Source organism: Camelus ferus, chromosome 4, assembly GCF_009834535.1.
Source record: "Camelus ferus isolate YT-003-E chromosome 4, BCGSAC_Cfer_1.0, whole genome shotgun sequence".
Classification (NCBI taxonomy): Eukaryota; Metazoa; Chordata; class Mammalia; order Artiodactyla; family Camelidae; genus Camelus; species Camelus ferus.
In genome coordinates, this window is record NC_045699.1 from 35,366,022 (window position 1) to 35,388,717 (window position 22,696).

The window sequence follows — 22,696 nt, forward strand, 5'->3', positions numbered from 1 at the left end:
TCACATTAGGTTAAATTGTGGGCATTCTAGTTTCATCACTAAGAGATTTTTTGTGCAGCTAGGATCATCTGGCAGCTGCAGGCCCTGGTAAGTGCTCTGAGAGTTTAAAGGAAGTAGATGCCCTGATCTATTATCGCTTGGATATCCCTAGAATCACAGGGCTAAATGCCTAAAAACTCTGTAGCAGTGTAGAGACAAGGAATCCTGGATCGCCAAAGACTCATACACATAATATAAAGAAAACTGAGTCTCAATGAGGAGACCTGAGTTTAAGATTTGGCTCTGCCACTGATTTGCCTAATGATCTTGAATGTCTTTTAGATTCTTTAGTCCCAATTTCCAAGTTTGCAAAATGCATGGGAGGTACATGGTGACAGAGGGTATTGTGGCTTCAGGGTGGCTTTGGGATGAAGTAGTTACAAGGAGCTAGTGGCAGACATAGGTTTGGAGGGCCCATCCTGGCATTCTAATGCTCATGGCCAACCTGCTCTGTTATATTTAAGATTTGGCTAAAAAGGTAAAATGAACCATCAGGAAACAAGTGCATTTGGAAGAGCCTGATTTACAATCGGAGGACACAAGGAAGACTAAAAGTGGTCTCATGCAGAGAAGGGCTTAATAAATACTTTTGTAAAAAATCTACATTGTAAAAATTATCTGGTGAATTTCATTTGTAACAAATATTTCACTGTTTTCTAACAGTTTACCCCCATGCCATTTTAAGCCTAAAATAAAATAAATATGCCACACATTTTGACTTTGGAGACCTCTTTTGGACAAAATTTCATCTATTTCCATTCCATAATATTTAATAACTATAGTAACTTTGCATCACATATAAGTGATGAAAGTGTCAACACGAATGTTTCTTTTTTGGCCTTAATAAGGCTATCTAAACAGTTCTGGGTTAAAAAAATAATATTAAAAGGAAAGCAATCATGCATGTGTTGTATTAAGCTCCCTACACACAGAAAAGAGAGTGGGAAAGATGGAACACATAATTAGAAGTAAGTTTCTTTTATATTCAAAGCAGGGCAGGGCCACAGTAAATCCCCATAAAACCTATTCATGAATCACCCAAGTTTAAGTAAAGGTAGCTTCTCAGTAAACATTCCAGGGTGTTAGTTATTTATGCAATGTATCTGGTGCATAGAATTATTGGACATAAACTACTTCAGAATATATGCCAAAATTTTTGTTTTACTAGGGATTAATTAAACCGTTTATAAATAAAATGAGCTATTTAGCAAGACTGTTTGTATATTGATGTTATGACTAGTTTGTGACAATAACTTGGTATTTTCTAGTTAATAGAGTTGGAGGGGCATGCATTCAGAAGTAGTTTTAAAACATTAAAAAATTTTTTTAAGATTTTATCCACTTTTATTTCAAGTTTAGTTTTTAAAAAATATATAATTTTAAAGGAAAATGCTTCAGAAAACAGTGATTTTCTTTGTTTTGTATAATTTAACCTAATCAATAGCATTCTTACTAGAAATTTTTCTGAAGTTAGAGAGAACATATTGACAATTTTCTTTGGCATTTGAATTTGTATCTTAAACTTTTTTCTTTATAGCTAGAACAAATTAACAAATTCATACCTTAAAAAGAGGTTTTCTTCCTCTGCTTAAGAATCTGTAAGTATTTGATTAGTTTATTAATTACTGATAGCATTAATTATGTTTGAAGAACTTAAACATATAAAACGAAATGGTAGTTATCTCAGATGACTGTGTAAGTCCATAGGGAAATTTAATTTCCTACAAATTGTTTTTTGTTATGTCTGCATTCATTACTTCTCTTACTTAGATTCCCCAGTGGTATTTTAAATCATTTCTTAGATCAATAGTGATCAGCTATTATCCATGCCTATGAGACTTGTATAGATTCTTTATATTAAATACTGCCTGTGCATCTTATTGTACTTTGATTACATACGTACTTGACCTTTACACTTAATTCCATAAGATGCTTTCTCCTTTTTTGTCATTTTGACATAAAATAAGTATGGAGTTTTCTTGACCACAGTATGTCTCCTGCTCAGATCCATAATATGCGACAGCACAGCTTTCTTATTTTTCCCTTAACATTTAAAACCCAACAAACTGAAGTCCATACTTTATTCAGATTTCCCTAGCTTTAACTTAATACTCTTTTTTTTCTGCCCAACAATCTCATCCAGGAAACCACATTACATTTACATGTCATGTCTCCTTAGGCTCCTTTGGGTCTGTGACAGTTCCTGAGACTACACTTGTTTTTGATGATCTTGACAGTTTTGAGGAGGAATATATTATTTTTGTACTCTCTTATAACTCTTTTAAAATACTTTCCAGAAAAAGAAGTAAGTAATAAAAGTTACTCTCTCTTCATGCCACAGATGAACTTCTTTACCAATGGAGATTAAACCCAAAGAAAAAAAATTCCTCACTTACGGAGGACAGTGATCATCACATATTACACTAAAGGGTGTGCACAGGAGTGAAAGAGAATACACATATGTTGATCTGACTGCCAAGATGTATGAGAAAAGAGAAATAAAACTGAGAATCATTTTATGCACAGATGGGTCAAGGGACCACTTACAGTAACTTCTGCTATGAGTAGATGTTTTCTGGCTTTATTAAGCCTGGAGCAAGAGGCTTATGCTGCTGCAAGAGGGATGCAGATAGGATAAGGTGACTGACAGAGCAGGTTGATAAGCACTAAATAGTTTATTAAGGTAAGTTTGGGGCCCTTTCCAGTGTAGGCAGGGCCTGTATGAGAGACAGAGGCAGACAGAAGAACGAGGGACCTCCTTAGATTCCTGAGTTACTCTTGCTGCAGAACCTCCAAGAGTGTCTAAAGTCCAGAAGTATTAATGATGTTGTATCTCCTCCAAGTAGAACAGCCTGATTTAGCAAATAAAAATACAGGATTCCCAATTAAGCTTAAATTTCAGATGAATGATGAACAGTATTTTTTAGTATAAGTATGTCCCATGCAATATTTGGGACATACTTACGCTAAAATTTTATTTGTTGTTGATCTGAACATTCAGCATTCTGGATTTTCTAAGGCAACTCCTTTCTGTACCATATCTTGGGTTCCCCTGGGTGTGTGTGGTGGGAAAGTGGGGAGAAATGAAAAGCAGGAGAAGGGTGTAGGGTGTACAGTCTCTAGCCCCAATCCACCTGTCTCAAGAGAGCAGTTTCCTTAATGTGAAAGACAAATGTGACATCACCTATTCTCAGAAGCTACCCCAGGCTTCAGCTTGTGAAGAAACTATAGTCCTCTTTGATCTCTAGAACAACATTCTTTTTGTCTGCTTTTTCTCTTCATTTTTGAGCAAATACCTATTAAGTCTATACCATCTAAACAGTATCCGTTGATATATACACATCTCAAAGAAAATCAAACCCAGTGGGACAAGAAACAAGGAGAAGCAAATGTATATTTTCCCCATAACCACCTGATTTCCTATTTGTCCTCCCCTCTACCAAGGCCCTGAATTTACAGACCAGTATTTAGTTTCATCTCTCTCCTCCTCCTCCTCCAACCTTACTTCTGATTTTCTGAGATGTTGGAGAGAATAAAAACTGAACTATACAAAGATTCATCTTATGTTAGATAACTGAAATCTAAGTATAATTATAAAAATTAAATGTTAAACCATGTTACATGCCCAGGCATAATTTTAAAAATACACAGGAAGAAAAACTTAACTAGAGAATCTGAAAGTGATATAAGTACACTCTTGGCCTCCAAGGAAGTCATCAAAAGTATTAAGTTTGGTATCCTTCACAAATCAACTGGGTCAAAATCAGAGAGCATTTAAAAGCCTGCGCAAAATAGAGTTGACACACCATAATCTTTAAACAGCCTAAATTCTCATTAGCATCAACTGCTGCATAAATGTTCATTATAGTGATTAGAAATGTTAATTTCTGAGAGCCATCATAATTTCCTTTAATATTCTATGGCAGTGTTTTTAAAACTGCAGGTTATAACCCACTAGTGGGTCATGAAATCAATTTAGTGGGATATAATCAGCATTAAAGAGAACAGATTAGAATAGAAAATACCCAATTTCATTGCATATGGTAAATGTAAATACTATTTTAAGTACTTTAATTTCAATTTTCTAAATACATATGGGTAACTACTTGGTTATAATATAAAATGTATTTCATATGGCCTGTCATGCACAGAACAGTCAGAAAACAACTATTCTATAGTACAACAAATAAATTCTAAAACTGATCCAACAGTGAAGAACAGTTTAAGTCTCACAAATTCGTGAAAGAGAAAGAAATTATTTCCAATAGAAGATAGTATGATGGTCAATATATTTTAATATAATATAATTACAATTATATTAATCATAACAAAGCCAATTCTTCATTTGCTCTGCGTTTTGGTTCAAGGTGATAAATGTGGTGTTCCACTATTTATTATCATGCCTTGGAGGTGTATGTAAGTGAGAGCTACGGGGTCAGGTTGTCTGTATCACTTCCTGGCCGGCTCATCTTGGGCACATTACTTAATTGCTCTGTGCCGCAATATCTTTACCTATAAAATGGCTCTTATAATAAATTGGTCATCAAACTGCTATAAAGATTAAATAAATTTATACATCTAACAAAGTGTTTGGCACTTAGCAAGTCCTCAGTAAGTGTTAGTTAATATTTACCAACTGACTAACTTATAATTAGTGTTAGTTGGTAACTAACACTTTAAATTTTGTCTCTGATAAATGGAGAATGGGGCCCAGAGAATGCTTTGTGATTCAATCCACGCATGTATGGTCCCTTAATTCTTCTGCATGTATGTTGTTTTTTAGTTCACTGGAAAGAAATGCTTTAGAGTGGAGGTTGAGAAACCTGGGACATACAGTATACTTCATGGGATTATGACCTTCCAAAATGTGACCAAGATCTTGAATTAATGTGCATATATACCTTTGGAGAACGGATGGAGAGGACTGACAGTTTCCAGTATCAAAGGGTCACACGTGATTCAATGAAGAGTTAAATAATACTCAGATTTAAGTCCAGGCCTATTAATTAGCATGGCAACCTTGAGCAAGTTACTTAACCTCTTGTAGCTCCACTTACCTCATCTGTAAAATAGGGATTAAAAATAGCTCTAATGTGATGTAGTTGTTGCAATAATTAACATCCATGGTATTTGTAAAGAGCTTGGCACTTAGCACAGTGGCTGCCACATGATGGGTACTCCAGAAAATATTAATAGTGGAATAAGGGTAGGTAAGCTGCAAATCAGAATACAATGGCTGCTGTTCTGAATTTTAATTTTGGAGTACTGAGTCTATCACTGAATCACTGAGTAATCCATTCATTCCTGATTAAATGCTATCATGTGTTAGAGATCGCTTGGAAGCCAGCAACAGACAAGACACACTCTCTGCCCTCACAGAGCTTATGCAGTCTAGGGAGTCTTACAGGCAGCGACCAGCTTGTGTGATACCTGCTGGCGCACGCATCGTCTGTGGGGCTCAGGTTGAATGTGGTTTTGTTTTGCCTTACAGTTCCAGTTTTCACTTCAGTGCTGAACAGAAGCAATTTCCTTTTGTTCGTTTTAATAGTGAAAATTATTAGTCAAATAATATGCCTATTAAGTGATAGTAAGGGTGGAATCTGATCTGCAGAGCCTAGAGGAAACTGCTCTTCTCTTGGATATGGTTCCAGGGATGAGGACATATAGTGAGAACTCTTTATAATATTGGGACTAGAGAACAGGATAAACACCCACCTTGTAAGGGAAAAATCATACATCCCAGCGCATTTCTATTTTGCCTAAACTTCCAGGAAGCTTAGAGTTAAACTTAATACGCAATTATAACAAATATATTGGCCTAATTTGTTTTTTGGTTTCTTTCTTCCTTCTTTCTTCTAAATGGTTTTGATTTTCCATTTTTAATGTATTATAATATCTATCTTATCTATTCATCTCCCTGTATCACCTGTGCCACACCAAATAGTTTTTGAAAGTAGACACGGTAATAATTACTAAATAACCTAGTAACTTAGTGTCTTACATATTACATTAGTCTTTTGTACTTCATATATTTTTATGATTCAGTGGACATGACTGGATTGAATATTTAAATTTTATGAAACTGAGTCACAATATAACAGGTCTATTATAGGAAATTTAATAGCATTAACAGTGTTTCACAGGAACGGTCCTTATGTTATCAATAATTGGATGTGTCATGGTATCATTTGGGATTAAATCCACTACTAGGAGACGTAAGGATGCTGTGTTAATCCATTTAAATTATTTTTGCACTCTCTGAACATAGAAACTCTTTTACCTTTGAGCAAAGCTGTCAGGATGGCTAAATCAATGTCCTGGTGTCCTTCTGATCCCATCCGAAATACTGTAATCTGCAATTTGAGACAAGGTGACCATTAGCAATTCATTTCTTCCCCCAAGAGAACTTGAATCAATGAGACCATATTTGAACACAGACTATCTTAGTATCTATAAGGTAGATTCTTAACCACAAAGAAAGCATATATACGAAGAATTCAAATAGAGGGCTCTGTAATTCATTAAGAGGGAGATGCCTCAGGAGCCTCCAAATAGAACCACCTTAGATTATTGCACTGATTACGGTTACAGTCTCTGAAACCAGATACCCAGGGACATGTCTCCTTCTGTCATTTCAGTTTTAGAATTAAAACTTGCTGGATTTACAAAAATGTGTTAGGCCATAATTTAAACTATAAGTTGAGAAATTAAGTGTTTAAAAACAGCCGATTAGTATGGCTTTCAGTAAATGGCCCCACTACGTGCACATTTGTGTGCATGTGTATATGCATGTGTGCAATACAGCCATCACTACACTTACTCCTCAGCAATAGTTATTCAAAGGTTTCAGTATTGTGATGCCTCCTCTCAGTAACCTTAAACCTTCTTGAGAATGTTTTAGCAATACATCCAGTTTGTAAGAAGGGGAAAGCAGACAATACAGTAACATTTTTCCTTTTAATTCAGGGAAGAAAAGTATTCTCTGGGGATGAGTGATGGGGAGGAGAGTAGAGAGGCAGCAGTGAAGGATTAATACATGTTGGATTAATATGAAATCCCCAAATCATGCTTAACGATAATAAAGATTTTTTTCCCGTCAGAGGGAATCTACTTAAGGAAGCTAAAAGGTTATTTGAATATCCACATAGACTGAATTACTATTGTACTCAACTGCTTTAAACTTCAAGTTTATTCATCAGTAAAATGGGACAATAATAGGGCTTGCCTATTTTGAACTACATAGGAAGGAAACTATAGGATTTGCTAATACATAGTTCTAAGTTTTGCCACCATGATGAAGAGAACAGGCGCACAGTATCATAGACTGTTTTAACTATCAGCTGCCTTAGAAACCTGCTAGTCCACTACCCAGAGACAGAGTAAATTGCAGCAACGAGTTAGAAGGACAGCTGTGACGAACTCAGTAATGCTCCCCCTTTTGTCTCCTGCCTTAAACACTGGGAACAAGGGAGGGAAGGAACAAGGGAGGGAAGGAACAAGATCATTCGAACACCTACTAGTGACTTGCCTAAACCTTTACTGTTTATGTCCTTGGGTCAGAGCCTGGGATGAGTGTAAGGCAGAGATGGCAAGATGAAATGCTTCCTAGCCTTTGAACGAAAAACTGTAAAAAGTAGAGAAAGAGAGCCAGACAGAATCCATCTTCGTGCTGTGTTTGGCTCACAGTCCACAGCTGTGATCTCTGGTAGGGTAGAGGTGTACCTTCAGCTCCGTTATATCTGCACTGAAATCTGCTTCTGCACAAGCACGGGTTTGGACAAAGTGCCATCAGGACATTCTCCCAAACAGAAACTGATGCTCCTACAGAATCCACTTGGGAGATGAGAGGCAGTTCTTCTCTGCTCTGAACTCAGGAAGGAGTGCCCGAATTGGGAAGAAAATTTGAGGTCCACTGGAGAAAGAACCGAAGGGCAGAAGTGGAATTTTGGTTAAATCTTTAACTCTTTAAGTCAGGGCTGGCTAAGGTCTGAAAGGTAGTATCATGTGCTGAGCTCGTAGCAAGCTGAGAATTATCAGGATAATATTTGAGCTCATTGTTTTAGAAGAATTCAGAAATTAAGCATCAAACGGAATTCCTTAAACATCTGACCTACTTGTTCTGCAGATACTAAAATTTCACTGCCTAATTAGAGATCCCATTTCAGATGCAAATTCTTCTGAGGCAGCAGTCAGATAAATTAAATTTACTCTGCAATATAAGACTATCAGGCTTTCCTAGGAACGGTTTTGAGGGGAAAAGAAGATGTATAGTGTGGAGTAGCTAAAGGATTTCAGGGTAGGGGTGTTGGAGACATGGGCATGTGTGCTGTTGTTTGTCAAAGAGCTTGAAATGGCACTGTACTCCCAGGCTTCACAGATTTTCTGGAAAACTGATGTGTAGGGGATGGCTGTCCACACCTGTCCATGCCCCCATCTTGTGTGCTTATATTGAAGAACCTAAGAACCCTAGAAAGAGGGAAAGGAAGCACCAAGGGGAGGCTGGAGGATCTAAAGATGAAATTCATTTCATAATTTTGCCTTGAGTTGACTTGAGATATTATGTCTCCATTGCTAAACTTTTTATTTGAAATTAAAAGACAATTTTTAAAAATCACTTACTCAGTTTATATATCTTCCTCAGAGAAAAAGAAAAGGTAAGCAGAGAAGTAGAGTCATCTTCTCCTACCACCCTTGGTGTTGGCAAAGATGCAGAAAATCAGGTATTCTTAAATATTCTTAGTGGGGATATGAGTCAAAATAGTACTTTTGGAGTATGATAGGTTGATATAATATTCCTTGGCTTTGATGTTCTATTCTTTAACAGCAATTAGCAAAACAGTATTTGCTAATATTTTATTTAGAATCTTTGCAAATACATTTGTGAGGTTGGTACAATATCATTCTTGTATTTTGACTGCACTAACTTTTCAGTAGGAATGGGAAGCTCTTTAAATTTACTTAAGCCCCGAAACAGTTAACATAGCAAAGGAACTCTTCTTCTGGCAGGTTTGGTAGGACGTTTATCGTCTAGCACTGAGGCATTTTGAGGGATAGATCCCTAACCATCTTTATAAATTTTTCAACAGTTATTAATCAGTTTAGATTTTCTGCTCTCCTGGACTCAATTTCATATATCTTCCAATGTAATCAAACATTTCACCAATATTTTCAAATTTATTGGTATACAGTTGTATGCAGAATTCTCTTATCACTTTAAAAATCTCCTTTACATATAGAATTATACAGCAATTTTTTTCACTCTTTATTTTTCACTTGACTAAAATCATTGTCAGCTCAAAGAATCAGGTTTTCATTTTATTGATCAATATTACTACTCACAATGTGAAGTTACTGTCCTCAGCTCATTCACTTCTTCTAGCTGTTCTTTTCCTAAAAGTTGACTTATTGGTCAATTTTTATTCTTTCTTGTTTCTAATAAATACATTTAAGGTTATGAATTGTACATGTTTTTATATGTACTGTGTCATTTTCATTCACTTTTAAATATATGCAACTTATTTTCTCTTAAAATTGTTTTTAATATTAGAGTGCATATGTATATATATATTTGTAACATTTTGTAAATGTATTATTTTGTTTGAAAAAGTGTTTATGTTCTATTTGCTGGGTACAGAGTTTAATATTATATATAGATTACATTTAATAATTTTTATTCAAATACTCCTATTTGATTTCTGGCATTTGAGAAAATGAACTCCCTTTGGTTGACAAAATTCTTTGAACATTTTGCCAAAGGTTCTGGCTTCTGGTAAGGAACATGCTGATTCATATGGAAAGTGGGGAAGAAATCAGAGGAAATTCAAACACATCTGGAAATGAGCAAACCAAAGATCAGTGGAAAGTGATATTCAAAATTTTCCCAGAAAATTTGTATCAAATAAGTTCAATTATCTGTCATCAAGTTCCATATAAACTACATGTTGATTTTCCATGTAATACTCTTAACAAGACTCACAGTTTAACCTTGAAGTGGGTGAATAAAAAACAGTGCCACAGAGATAAAAATTAGAAGAAATTAATGTAACTCTATTGTGTCCTACTTTAAAAAGACTGTGATGTATGAATTCACACATTAGATTAATAAGTGACTGACTTTCAAAGGGTATTTTATTAAACAATGCATTTGCTAGTTTATTTTAAAAGTGTCTTCCTTCTACCCTTACTTCACGGTTCAGTGTATGTCACTCAGTAACACACTGTCTCATAGGTTAATGCGCACCCACACTGCCACCCACCTCATGCTCTCTCAAGGGACCTTCATGCATGAACAAGTTGGTAATTTAATGAAGAGTGCCAGAGAATGGAAGAGGTTTTCCTTTTTGACAGTAATCCTTGACTCTCTTTTCTCTCTTTCTCCCACTGCAATCTTTCTCCCACTGCAATCTAAGAACACTCTGGTTTGTTTTTCTCTCCCCAAGAAATGCAGTTCAGAGGTCAGAAGCCCACCAGTTCCAATACAAGTGAAATTATTTTCTTATTATAAAGTCATTATAAATGACATGACTGTCATTAAAATTGTAGAAAATTTAGAAAAAGTCAAATGAAAAATAATTTCTGATATCCCAAGTCCTACTCAAAGACAACAACTGATGATATTTTGGTTTATTTCTTTCAAGTCTTCTTTCCTTTTTTTTTTTTTTTCTAGGCAGACTATGTGTATGTCTGTGTGTGTGTGGGGGGAATATTTGTGAAGTACTATCTTGTATTCTCATCATCTTTTCCATTAGCATTATAATTAAGCACTTTCCTGTATTACTGAGAACTTTTCAAAAACATAATGTTCAAAATCTATACAGTATTTTGTCCAATAGATGTATATATCTCATTCAAGCAATACCTCCCTTGTTAGACAGTTACAGTGTGTCTAAAGTTTTGATATAAATAAATGCGATGAACATCTTTGCATGTAAATCCTGTTCTGTATTTGGCATCCTGTCCTTAGGATCGATTCCTAGAAGTTTGGGCATCTTGTCATGAATTGTCTAAGAGCTTGAAATGAGTATTTTATAAAAATATATAAACTACATAAAAAGCTAGCTGGAGTAAAAGTACTGGAGAGGAGAAGGCAGCCCTTATAAAGCTGGCTGCATCAAAATGGTAGTGGGAGCAGGCACACATACAGGCTGAGAGGGCAGCTTCACACCTGGAAGGATGGGTGCTACAAGAAAGATCAGCATTCGTCCCCTCTCTGTTTGCACCCCTACCAACCACTAGGGTGAGTTTAAGTTTTTGTTTTTTGGAAAAGGGGTCTTGAAATACAGACTGACCTCACCACTTTCTCGCAGTTTTATTTTCCTTATTTTCACTTTAGCCCTTTGATGCTGTGTAGGTCCCGGGGCAGTGCTGGCGCAAATAACTGGATGGTGCTAAGGAAATCATACAGTGAACACGAGCTCTGGATACTGTTTTTGTTTTAGCATGTAAGTCATATCACAATAAGGACACTGTTACGTATGGGTTAGGAGCTCAACCAAGGTTCCCTAGATCCAGGTCTGACATTTCCTTCATAGCCTGAAGAGCACTTTGTGATCCTAAGGTGACACAGAGGGAGGACAGGAAAAAGTGGCCCAGACGATTTTATGATGAGGGCAAAAGGGGAACAGGCTGAATTCCTCATTTACTGATTCTTTGGGGAACTTTCAGTGGGGTGCTCTAGGGGGCTCGCACTCGATGGCAACCTGTCATCTTCTATCTCCTACTTGCAGTTCTTTTCCTGACAATTGATGTTACCTCGTTCATTTATTATATAACCTGGTGATGTGCCTTACTGGATGCCAATGCAACAGATGCCAGCGGTCCAGAAATAATGTTTCTAGATGCTTCTTTATATGCCTCATGGTTTTGGCTAGCAGAATCAAGAATATTTGTCATGTACCATCTTGTTAGCCAACCAGATGGGTGAAAATTCAATTCAACCCAAGGTAATATTTTCCATTTCAGGAAGGCCATTATTGTGTTCATGTGCCTTTTCTTACATACTTTTAAAAAATAGTAGCTATCTCTCTGAGGAGAATATGTAGGACCACAGATGGTTCTTATAGGCCAACACCATATGGACTTTTTATTAGGTTGTAATAACTTTTAGTGTGTTTTTTGGTGGTTTTATTTTTTGCATCATCACAGGGTGAAACTACATTTTTTTTCTGACTTTCTTGTCACAATTATCAATACATCATATACTCCTGCAGCCCAACTACTCCACTGATTTTGATTTCTCCAGGGGAGAGATTGCCAAGAAGGCATGATAAAGTGCCATGGACAGAGAAGTTCTCTCGCCTCCCTTCTCAAGCCTGTCTGGTTTCCTTGGCAACAACCTTGTCGACAGTTTCCAAGGTTGGCAGACCAGATACCCTTGATTCACCCCTCTGGAAACCCATCATACCACCTGTTACTGGGCCCATCTCACTCCTTCCCTTGGATAGGTCTTAGCCAGTGAGAGAGGCCTTTGAGGGTAAGGAGAATAATGTTTTGGATTACCTTCTCACTTTAGGAAAAGATACATTTTACTTCTCCTTCCCTTCCTGCCCAAACATAAGGGACATCTGAAATGGTCAGCAGACATTTGTTCATGTTCAAACATCCATAAGACATCTGGTCCATGCCAAATGGTTTGGACAGGACCAAATAGCAAGTACCTTTTGGCCCAGAAGTGGGATTGTGAGATCATATGGTTAGTTAACTGTGTAGCGTGAATCATACTGCAATATACAAATGTATCAAATCAACATGTTTTATATTTTAAACTTACATAATGTTATACACATATACAATGTTGCATGCCAATTATATCTCAGTTTTAAAAAAAGGTAATTTGCCCTAAGCTAATGAATAGATTAGGTAAAACAGCAAATGGAAACAAGGTAACAGCCACAAAAATCCAAATCCCTTCTTATGGATGTTTCTGAGGGAACAACGGGCATACGGTGAATGTATCAGATAGGAAGCTGAACCTATTAGATGCCCCTAATGCTGATTTTCTGCCATTTTGAGCATGAAGAAAGAAATTCTGTGATGTCCAGAGTGAAAAAGAACCCCAGTGATCACCTCTTCAGTTTTTTTTTTTTTGATGGTAAAACCAAGATTCAGCAAGCTCATTATTTTAAACTCCACATATAAGTGATGTGATGTTTGGCTTTCTCTGTCTGACCTACTTCACTTAGTATGATAGGTCCTATGTCCACCCAAGCTGTAAATGGCGTTACTTCACTCTTTTATAGCTGACTAGTAATATATCTGAGGCTAAATAGCTTTCACTGGGTCCATGGAGCACAGGGTTGGAGTCTTAGATGCTCGATACCTTGGTTTGGGTGCCTGTATGTTTCTGCACTATATCCCAGCCAGACACTGGTCAGGTTTCTCCCTAATATCCACCCCTAGTCTCACTAATAAAGATAGGACAAGCTCCATGCTACATTCTGAAGGTACTCAGATCCTAAAGGGTTAGGACTCACTTGACTTGTAGCCTCGCAGGAGAATCATAAGCAAAATAGACACTGCTACTTGGTCAAGAATGTCTCCATGTGGAAATAAGATGCAGTATTAAAATACATTCCTAGCCTGAGAGCAGATAAAGATAGAAAACCTTCTGGGCTGATTTGTGGATGTGTGCAAAAACCCATGTCTGAAGGACACAATAGCCAATGCCAGGATGTCCTGGGACATGTGTCTGACCCAAGATAATCTTGAATTTTGTGTGTTTGTTTGAGTTAATATATTTGAAAGCATTTGGAAATGGAGATGCAGGATTATGTTTTAGTATGATGATTATTGTCTCAAACAATGGCAACTAAAAGAAAAAAAATCACAAAGACTGTTTACTGGAAGTCAAACCCTCCTGAGACCCTCCTCTGTCTTTAAGTGTGCATGCCTTCCAGGGGCTGCTCTCCTGTCCTTGTTTCTGCATGCCTGGTCATCATCCCACGGGCAGAGAAAATTCCTTGTTTATCTACACAATGCCCAGCCTGGAGATGCTGCCTTTTTTTTCTCTTCTTTTTTTGTAGTTTTTGATTTCAATTTTTGCTTTCTCAACAGCTTTTTTTTCTAGGGCCACAGGAGAAGAATAAGAAGCAAGAGCCTCCTTTGTCGTACAACAAGAATGGAAATATAAAGGGAAACAAAAAGCAGCCCTGGTAGGTTTTCCCCTTTAACTAGCTTGGCAAGTGAAAATAAAGCTGGTAGAAGAATGGAAGTCCTCCCATGAAGCTGCACTTTCTGACCTAACAATGAAAGAACATGACATCTGTTAAATGGTAAAAGGAGTATTAGTCTAGGGCCCATTGACTGTCATACCAACCTACAGAGAACCTTATTTTCAAAAGTTTTCTATTCTTTTAAGCTCAGATGGAATTGATTCAAAGAAAGAATGATTCAGTTTATCAACTCTACTGTTTCTTCCCAAAGCCAAATACTCCCCCTTTCCTCCTTGGGTCAATTCGAACACACATCCTGTGTCCTCCCATTGAATGGCTGAGTTTATTTTCACTGTTGCCCACTGCGCAAACCACAGCTGTAGCTGTTCCAGGTCAAAACTCTTTGCAGCAAAAATTGCAAGCTAAGATTTTGGAATTATTAACTCTTTCGAGAATGATGATTTAGGAGGGACAGCTTTTCTCTCAAGCAGAGCAAATTTTTCCTCTCTCTCTCCATCTTAGGATTGCTTTACTGTTCCATGTCATATGTATGTATGTCAAATGTAAAAACATTTGGGGAGAAATACAAGTTCAAACATGAACAAAATCAGGAAGCTGTGATGAAAGCCATGAGAAAATTCTAAGCAGGGAAAGGTTATGGGAGCTGAGGAGACAAAGGTCATTTCTGGCTGGTATGACTCAAGAAGATTTTATGAGAAGGCCAGGAGTTGATCTATATTTTATAGGGTAGCTAGAATTTTAATAGGGACGTTTGATAGTGGGGAGGAACAGGAAGAAAAAAATGATAAGAGAAAAGTGAACATTAAAAACATTATATATTCAATTTGGCTGGAGCCAAACTGGGTAAATGGAAGGTGACTTATGAAGGAAAGCTGGGGTCAAGTTGTGAAGAGATCCTTCACAACTAAGGAATTTGGACATAATTCACTATGCACTAGGCCTTTTGCCAAGCACTTATATGTATTAACTCGTTAATCCTCACATCAAACCTACGATGCTCAGAGATTAGATTAGTTACCCAAGAGTGCTTAACTGGTAAATGACAGAGTCAAGGCCTGAATCTCAGATCTGTTCAGCTCTAAAGGCTATTCTCTTAGCCTCTCTAGGCTATCTTGCTAAAGTCAAATACTGTTAGAGGCAAAACAATCTCACGGTGGGAACTGGAGGCAAGGCCCACCTTCAGGGCTGTTGCATCAGGTTTAAGATGAAGTAACAAGGGCCTGGATCAGGAGATGGTCGTGTGATGGACAGGAGGCTCTGTGCAAGGGACGTCAAAAAGAACCACATGGTGTGTTGACTTTCAGGAGTCAAGAGTCAGGGAGGAATCAAACATGACTACTAATTTTTCAGTGTTGGTGCTGAGCATGGTGATGCTCTTAAGAGAAACAGAAAAGCCAAGCTGTCTTGGAGGAAAGTGAAGAGTTTATCCATAACTTTCATCAAAAGTTGACTGAAAAGTTGAGTTGTCAGCCCAGCGCAGCACACTGCGAGGTAGGGGGTGATTCTGACAGTGTCCTGCTGGGCAGTGAAACCAAATCAGCAGAGTCCTTGCTGCCCACGTGCCCTCAAAACCTTTGTACTGGACAGCAAAAAGATGAACTCTCTGTTAAAATGCCTTGGAATAAAGCTGCACCAAAGCCCTGGGGAGATTCTGAGAGTAGAGAAAGGGAAGGATTTGGCAAAACTTGAGGCTACCAACAGCTTTTTAGGTTATAGCTGCCACAGAGCAATGTGTGTGTATGTGGAGATCCCCAAGATTGAGAAAACAGAAGCTCTCATCAAGTTGCTCTCTTTGGAGAGCAAAACTGGAGGGATGTTTTACTTACATCCTATCATGACAATAAAGAGATATGTGCATTAATTACTGTAAATGTTAATGGACTAAATGCTCCAGTCAAAAGACACAGAGTGGCAGACTAGATAATAAAGCAAGAACCTTCAATATGCTGCATACAAGAGACCCACTTTAGGGAGAAGGACACATATAGATTGAGAGTGAAAGGACTAGAAAAGGATATTCCATGCAAATGGAAAAGCCAAAAAAGCAGGTGTACCCGTACTGATTTCAGACAAAACAGACTTTAAAACAAAAGCCATAAAGAAAGATAAAGAAGGACATTTTATAATAATTAAAGGACTAATACAAGATGAGGATATTACACTCGTTAATATATATGCACCCAATATAGAAGCACCTAAGTACATAAAACAATTACTAACAGAGATAAAGGGGGATATTGATGGGAATACAATCATAGTTGGAGATTTTAACACCGCATTAACGTCACTAGACAGATCTTCCAGACAGAAAATAAATAAGGCAACAGAGAAATTAAATAATACAACAGAAAAATTAGATTTGGTGGATATTTTCAGAGCATTACACCCCCCTAAAATATGATATACATTCTTTTCAAGTGCACATAGAACATTTTCTAGGATTGATCATGTACTTGGGCACAAAAGAAACCTCAACAATTTTAAGACAGAAATTATCTCAAGCATATTTACTGACCACAATGCCTGAAACTAGAAATCAACTACAGAGAAACAAAGGAGAAAAAAAGGAAAGCATGGAGATTAAACAATATGCTATTAAAAAACCAGTGGGTCAACGATGGAATCAAAGTTGAAATTAAAAAATACCTTGAGACAAATGAAAATGAAAACACAACCACACAAAATTAATGGGACACAGCAAAGGCAGTGCTAAGAGGGAAGTTTATAGCAATACAGGCCTTCCTCAAAATAGAAGAAAAATCTTAAAACTATCTAACCCACCAGCTAAAAGAATTAGAAAAAGAAGAGCAAAAAACCCCAAAAGGCAGCAGAAGGAAGGAAATAATAAAGATCAGGGAGGAAATAAACAAAATAGAGATTAAAAAAAAACACAGAAAAAAATCAATCAAACCAAAAGCTGGTTTTTTGAATAAGTAAATAAAATCGACAAACCTCTGGCCAAACTCACAAAGAAGAAAACAGAGAGAGCACAAATAAGCAAAATAAGAAAGGAAAATGGAGAACTTACAACAAATAACATAGAAATACAGAATATCATACGAGAATATTATGAAAAACTATATGGCACCAAACTGGACAACCTACAGGAGATGGATAAATTTCTGGAAACATACAGTCCACCAAGACTGAACCAAGAAGAAACTGACCACTTGAACAAACCGATCACTAGAAATGAAATCAAATTAGCAATAAAAATCCTCCCTACAAATAAAAGTCCAGGACTGGATGGCTTCACCAGGGAATTCTACGAAACATACAAAGAAGAACTCATATCAGTCCTTCTCAAACTCTTCCAGAAGACTGAAAAGGAGGGAATACTCCCAAACTCATTCTATGAAGCCACTATCACCCTGGTACCAAAACCAGGCAAAGACACTACCAAAAAAGAGAATTATAGGCCAATATCACTGATGAACATAGACGTCAAAATCCTCACCAAAATATTAGCAAATAGAATCCAACAACACATAAAAAAGATTATACATCATGACCAAGTGGGGTTCATCCCAGGGACACAAGGCTGGTTCAACATACGCAAATCAATCAATGTAATACATCACATCAACAAGAGAAAGGACAAAAACCACATGATCATCTCAATCGATGCAGAAAAAGCATTTGATAAAATTCAACACCCATTTATGATAGAAACTCTCACCAAAGTGGGTATAGAGGGAACGTATCTCAACATACTAAATGCTATATATGACAAACCTACAGCCAGCATAGTACTCAGTGGTGAAAAACTCTAAAGCTTCCCACTAAAATACGGGACAAGACAAGGCTGCGCACTATCACCACTCCTATTCAACATTGTCTTGGAAGTCCTAGCCACAGCAATCAGGCAAGAGAGAGAAATAAAAGATATCCAAATCGGAAAAGAAGAGGTAAAAGTGTCACTATATGCCGATCACATGTTACTATATATAGAAAACCCAAAAAGGTCCACACAAAAACTACTAGAGCTGATTGAAGAATTCAGCAAGGTAGCAGATTACAAGATTAATGTTCAAAAATCAGTTGCATTTCTTTACACTAAAGATGAATCAACATAAAAAGAAAATAAAGAAACAACCCCCTTTAAAATAGCACCCAAAGTAATAAAATACCTAGGAATAAATCTAAACAAAGAGGCAAAAGAATTATACACAGAAAACTATAAACCACTGATGAAGGAAATTAAAGATTTAAAAAAATGGAAAGATATCCCATGTTCTTGGATTGGAAAAATCAGTATTGTTAAAATGGCCACACTGCCCAAGGCAATCTACAGATTTAATGCAATCTCTATCAAATTACCCAGGACATATTTCACAGAACTAGAACAAATCATAATAAAATTTATATGGAACCACAAAAGACCTAGAATTGCCAAAGCATTACTGAAGAGAAACAAAGAGGCTGGAGGAATAACTCTCCCAGACTTCAGACAATACTATAGAGCTACAGTCATCAAGACAGCATGGTATTGGTGCAAAAACAGACATACAGGCCAATGGAACAGAACAGAGAGCCCAGAAATGACCCCACAAACTTTTGGTCAACTCATCTTCAACAAAGGAGGCAAGAATATACAATGGAATAAAGACAGTCTCTTTAGCAAATGGTGCTGGGAAAACTGTACAGCAGCATGTAAAGCAATGAAGCTAGAACACTCCCTTACACCATATGCAAAAATAAACTCAAAATGAGTCAAAGACTTAAACATAAGACAAGATACAATAAACCTCCTAGAAGAAAATATAGGCAAAACATTATCTGACATACATCTTAAAAATGTTCTCCTAGAACAGTCTACTCAAGCAATAGAAATAAAAGCAAGAATAAACAAATGGGACCTAATTAAACTTACAAGCTTCTGCACAGCAAAGGAAAACCATAAGTAAAACAAAACGACAACCTATGGAATGGGAGAAAATTTTTGCAAATGAAATCGACAAAGGCTTGATCTACAGAATATATAAGCTGTTCATACAACTTAGTAAGAAAAAAAACAAAGAACCCAACCCAAAAATGGGCAGAAGACCTAAACAAGCCATTCTCCAATGAAGACATACAAATGATCAATAGGCACATGAAAAAATGCTCCACATCACTAATTATCAGAGAAATGCAAATCAAAACTACAATGCGGTATCACCTCACACCAGTCAGAATGGCCATCATTCAAAAATCCACAAATGACAAATGCTGAAGAGGCTGTGGAGAAAAGGGAACCCTCCTACACTGTTGCTGGGAATGTAGTTTGGTGCAGCCACCATGGAAAACAGTATGGAGATTCCTCAAAAGACTAGGAATAGACTTACCATATGACCCAGGAATCCCGCTCCTGGGCATGTATCCAGAAGGAACCCTACTTCAAAATGACACCTGCACCCCAATGTTCATAGCAGCACTATGTACAATAGCCAAGACACGGAAACAGCCTAAATGTTCATCAACAGATGACTGGATAAAGAAGATGTGGTATATTTATACAATGAAATACTATTCAGCCATAAAAACTGACACCATAATGCCATTTGCAGCAACATGGATGTTCCTGGAGAATGTCATTCTAAGTGAAGTAAGCCAGAAAGAGAAAGAAAAATACCATATGAGATCACTCATATGTGGAATTAAAAAAAACAAAAACAAACAAAACATAAATACAAAACAGAAACAGACTCATAGACATAGAATACAAACTTGTGGTTGCCAAGGGGGTGGGGGTGGGAAGGGACAGACTGGGATTTCAAAATGTAGAATAGATAAACAAGAGTATACTGTATAGCACAGAGAAATATATACAAGATCTTATGTTAGCTCACAGAGAAAAAAAATGTGACAATGAATATATATATGTTCATGTATAATTGAAAAATTGGGCACTACACTGGAATTTAACACAACATTGTAAAATTATAAATCAATAAAAAATGTTTAAAAAAAAGAGACATGTGCATGTGCACACACGTACAGTGGTTTTGTAAGTCACATGACTTGGCAATGTTAAATATGCTAACCATTGCCCAGAAAGCAACTCTGTACAGTTTGAGTGTGGTTCTCCTAGATGGCAGAATGTGCATTTCAACCAGCAGCACCTTTCCCACAAAGAACCTTCAGAAAAATGTTCAACTTTACATTTATCACTTCGGTCAAATGCTAGCATTTTTCACATATTCCTATTACATTGATTGTACAGTTATACAATGATGTCTATTTTATTTAGAGATATTAAAGAATGAAGAGATAAAGAATGACGTGCTCTGTAGAAATGAATTTTCTAGTTAAGTGTGGGTTATTGCTTGACACTAATGAAAAACAAGTTAGTTCTCTTGGATAGAAACTTTACTAAAATGGAAAAGACACATTTGTCTTCTCAGACAACATTAAATAAAACGAAAATCTTTTTTAATTTGTTTGATATTTTTGGTGTGACTTAGTGATGTTCTCATTGACTGTCAAGAAAGGTTGGGCTATTTGGTCCTACTGAAATGGCCCCAAGGAGGGAGGGTATAGCTCAGTGGTAGAGTACATGACTAGCATGCATAATGTCTTAGGTTCAATCCCCAGAACCTCCATAAAAAAAAAATACAATAAAATTAATTAAAAAAAAAAAAGAAATGGCCCCAGACTGCTCATGTTCAGAGTTCAAGTACCTGCAATTTATTGGTTCCTGACTCTACAGTCTAACTCTTCTCACAACTCTCATTCTTTATGCCTCTCTGAGGCATAAAAGGCAGGAATACCAGACCAAAGTCAAGCAGAAGAGTGGTAGTTTCTGTGGCATTTAGCGCCTATGACTGTGTGGGATTTGATGCACAGACTGTCTGATATTAATGTCAGCACAAAAAAGTCTTTTCATTTCTTATTTCCTGGTTCTGAGTAGTTGAGCTTTCTGTATAAGAGATCTTCAGATAAGTTAGACATTGTCATATTTTTAGCAGGAAATTTTTCTGATTAATTTTATTTGAGGTTTCTGTATAAAAGATCTTCAGATAAGTCAGACAGATAATTTTATTTGAACTCTTTCTGCTAATCTCTATTAGGGAGTTAAGGACTGAACATGTCTAGACTCTTAAGGAGAGCACTTGCTAAGTGAAATAAGCTTGTCTGCCTAAGGTGAGAAGTGAGCTCTTGAGAGTAAGAATGGCAGCAGTAGGGTGTAAGCGCTCCTCTAAACACTGTACACATATAACTCTCATTAATCTTCCCAGTGACCCTCAGTATTATTATTTGTATTTTCCAGTAGAAATACCTGAAGCTTAAAAAGGTACAGTAACTTATTCAAAGTCACACAGCTGGAATTCCCGTGCTGTGTGCTCAAACACGACTGATGAAGGCCTCCCCCCTTGTTCTGCTCCGTGACTCACTAGAATGTCTTGGATCCTATGGTGGGACAGAAGGAGAATGAATGGAAGCTGCACTGAGATCAGAAGTCATGTCCACAGGTGATGTCTAAGGCCGTTGCTTTCAAGCAAATAGAGAGCCTGCTGAGAAAATAGGTGGAGCAGCAGCAGAGTCCCACTGGTCACCAAGGGGGCCTGACACGCTGCTCTGTCCTGGAGCCTCCTTTTCCCTTATGACGCAGTGCTTTCCTCTCCTTGTTGGGTTCAAGGGAACAGAAAAAAGCCCACTAGATGGAAAGAATATGACTGTTAGCCATTCTCCCTTTTGCTCTCTAGAGTTCAGACTTCATCTCCCCTTATTTCCTGGAAAACCATCAACTCATGGGAGAGGGTAAAAGGAAACTGAATATAAACAAAGAGACAGGATTACTACTCAGTCTTGAACCTCCTCTCTATTGCTTTTGGCAAGAGCACCTACTGACTGGTCAGACTATCCAAACAAAGTTTATCATTTATCATCAGCTCCTTTAGACTTTGCTTTTTAAATAGAGAATCTCCTAGATGCCCCAAAGTAGAAATTACATGGAATAAAGCAAGCTGCTCAAGGAAGTCAAGTTCCCCAAAATGGGCTTAGTAGAATGGCATGGAAAGGTACATATTTTTAGCTAGCAATGATAAAGCTATTGCATTAAAGTGAAGTAACAGTGGTGCAAAGTAGAATGTAATTATTTTCTGTCCAGCACCTATCTTTGAGTCTGTCACTTTTGCTATTCCTTTCTGGACATCAGTGAAAGATATTTCTCTCGTTTTTAATCTTTTCCTTATCAGTCCACTGCAGCAGAACATCCCTTAGCTTGAAAGTTATGTACAGACAGATACATGGGAACATTCAAGAAACATTCAAATGCTGAGTCCCTCTCTCGGGCAAACCCTGCATTTATTTCAGTTCTGTTTTCAGCCTCTCCTTCTCTTTTCTTCCACATGCCTTCTCTCCTTTCCTTCTTTCCTTCCAAAAATATTAACTAGAAGCCTTTAAAGTGCCAGGCACTGTGCAAGGACCTATAAATATATATTTAATACATATATATTTAAATACATATTTAAAGGCTTCTAGTTAATATGTATATGTATTGC

The 22,696-nt window shown here is 37.1% G+C and overlaps 1 protein-coding gene across 1 annotated transcript in view; it reads right to left on the reverse strand.

The window, feature by feature from the left end:
- The window catches only part of TRPM3 (transient receptor potential cation channel subfamily M member 3), a 466,869-nt gene that overhangs the window by 120,283 nt on the left and 323,890 nt on the right, over positions 1-22,696 (reverse strand). Inside the window, 1 exon segment of the mRNA XM_032477819.1 lies at positions 6,320-6,392. Coding sequence (XP_032333710.1) covers positions 6,320-6,392 — 73 coding nt within the window.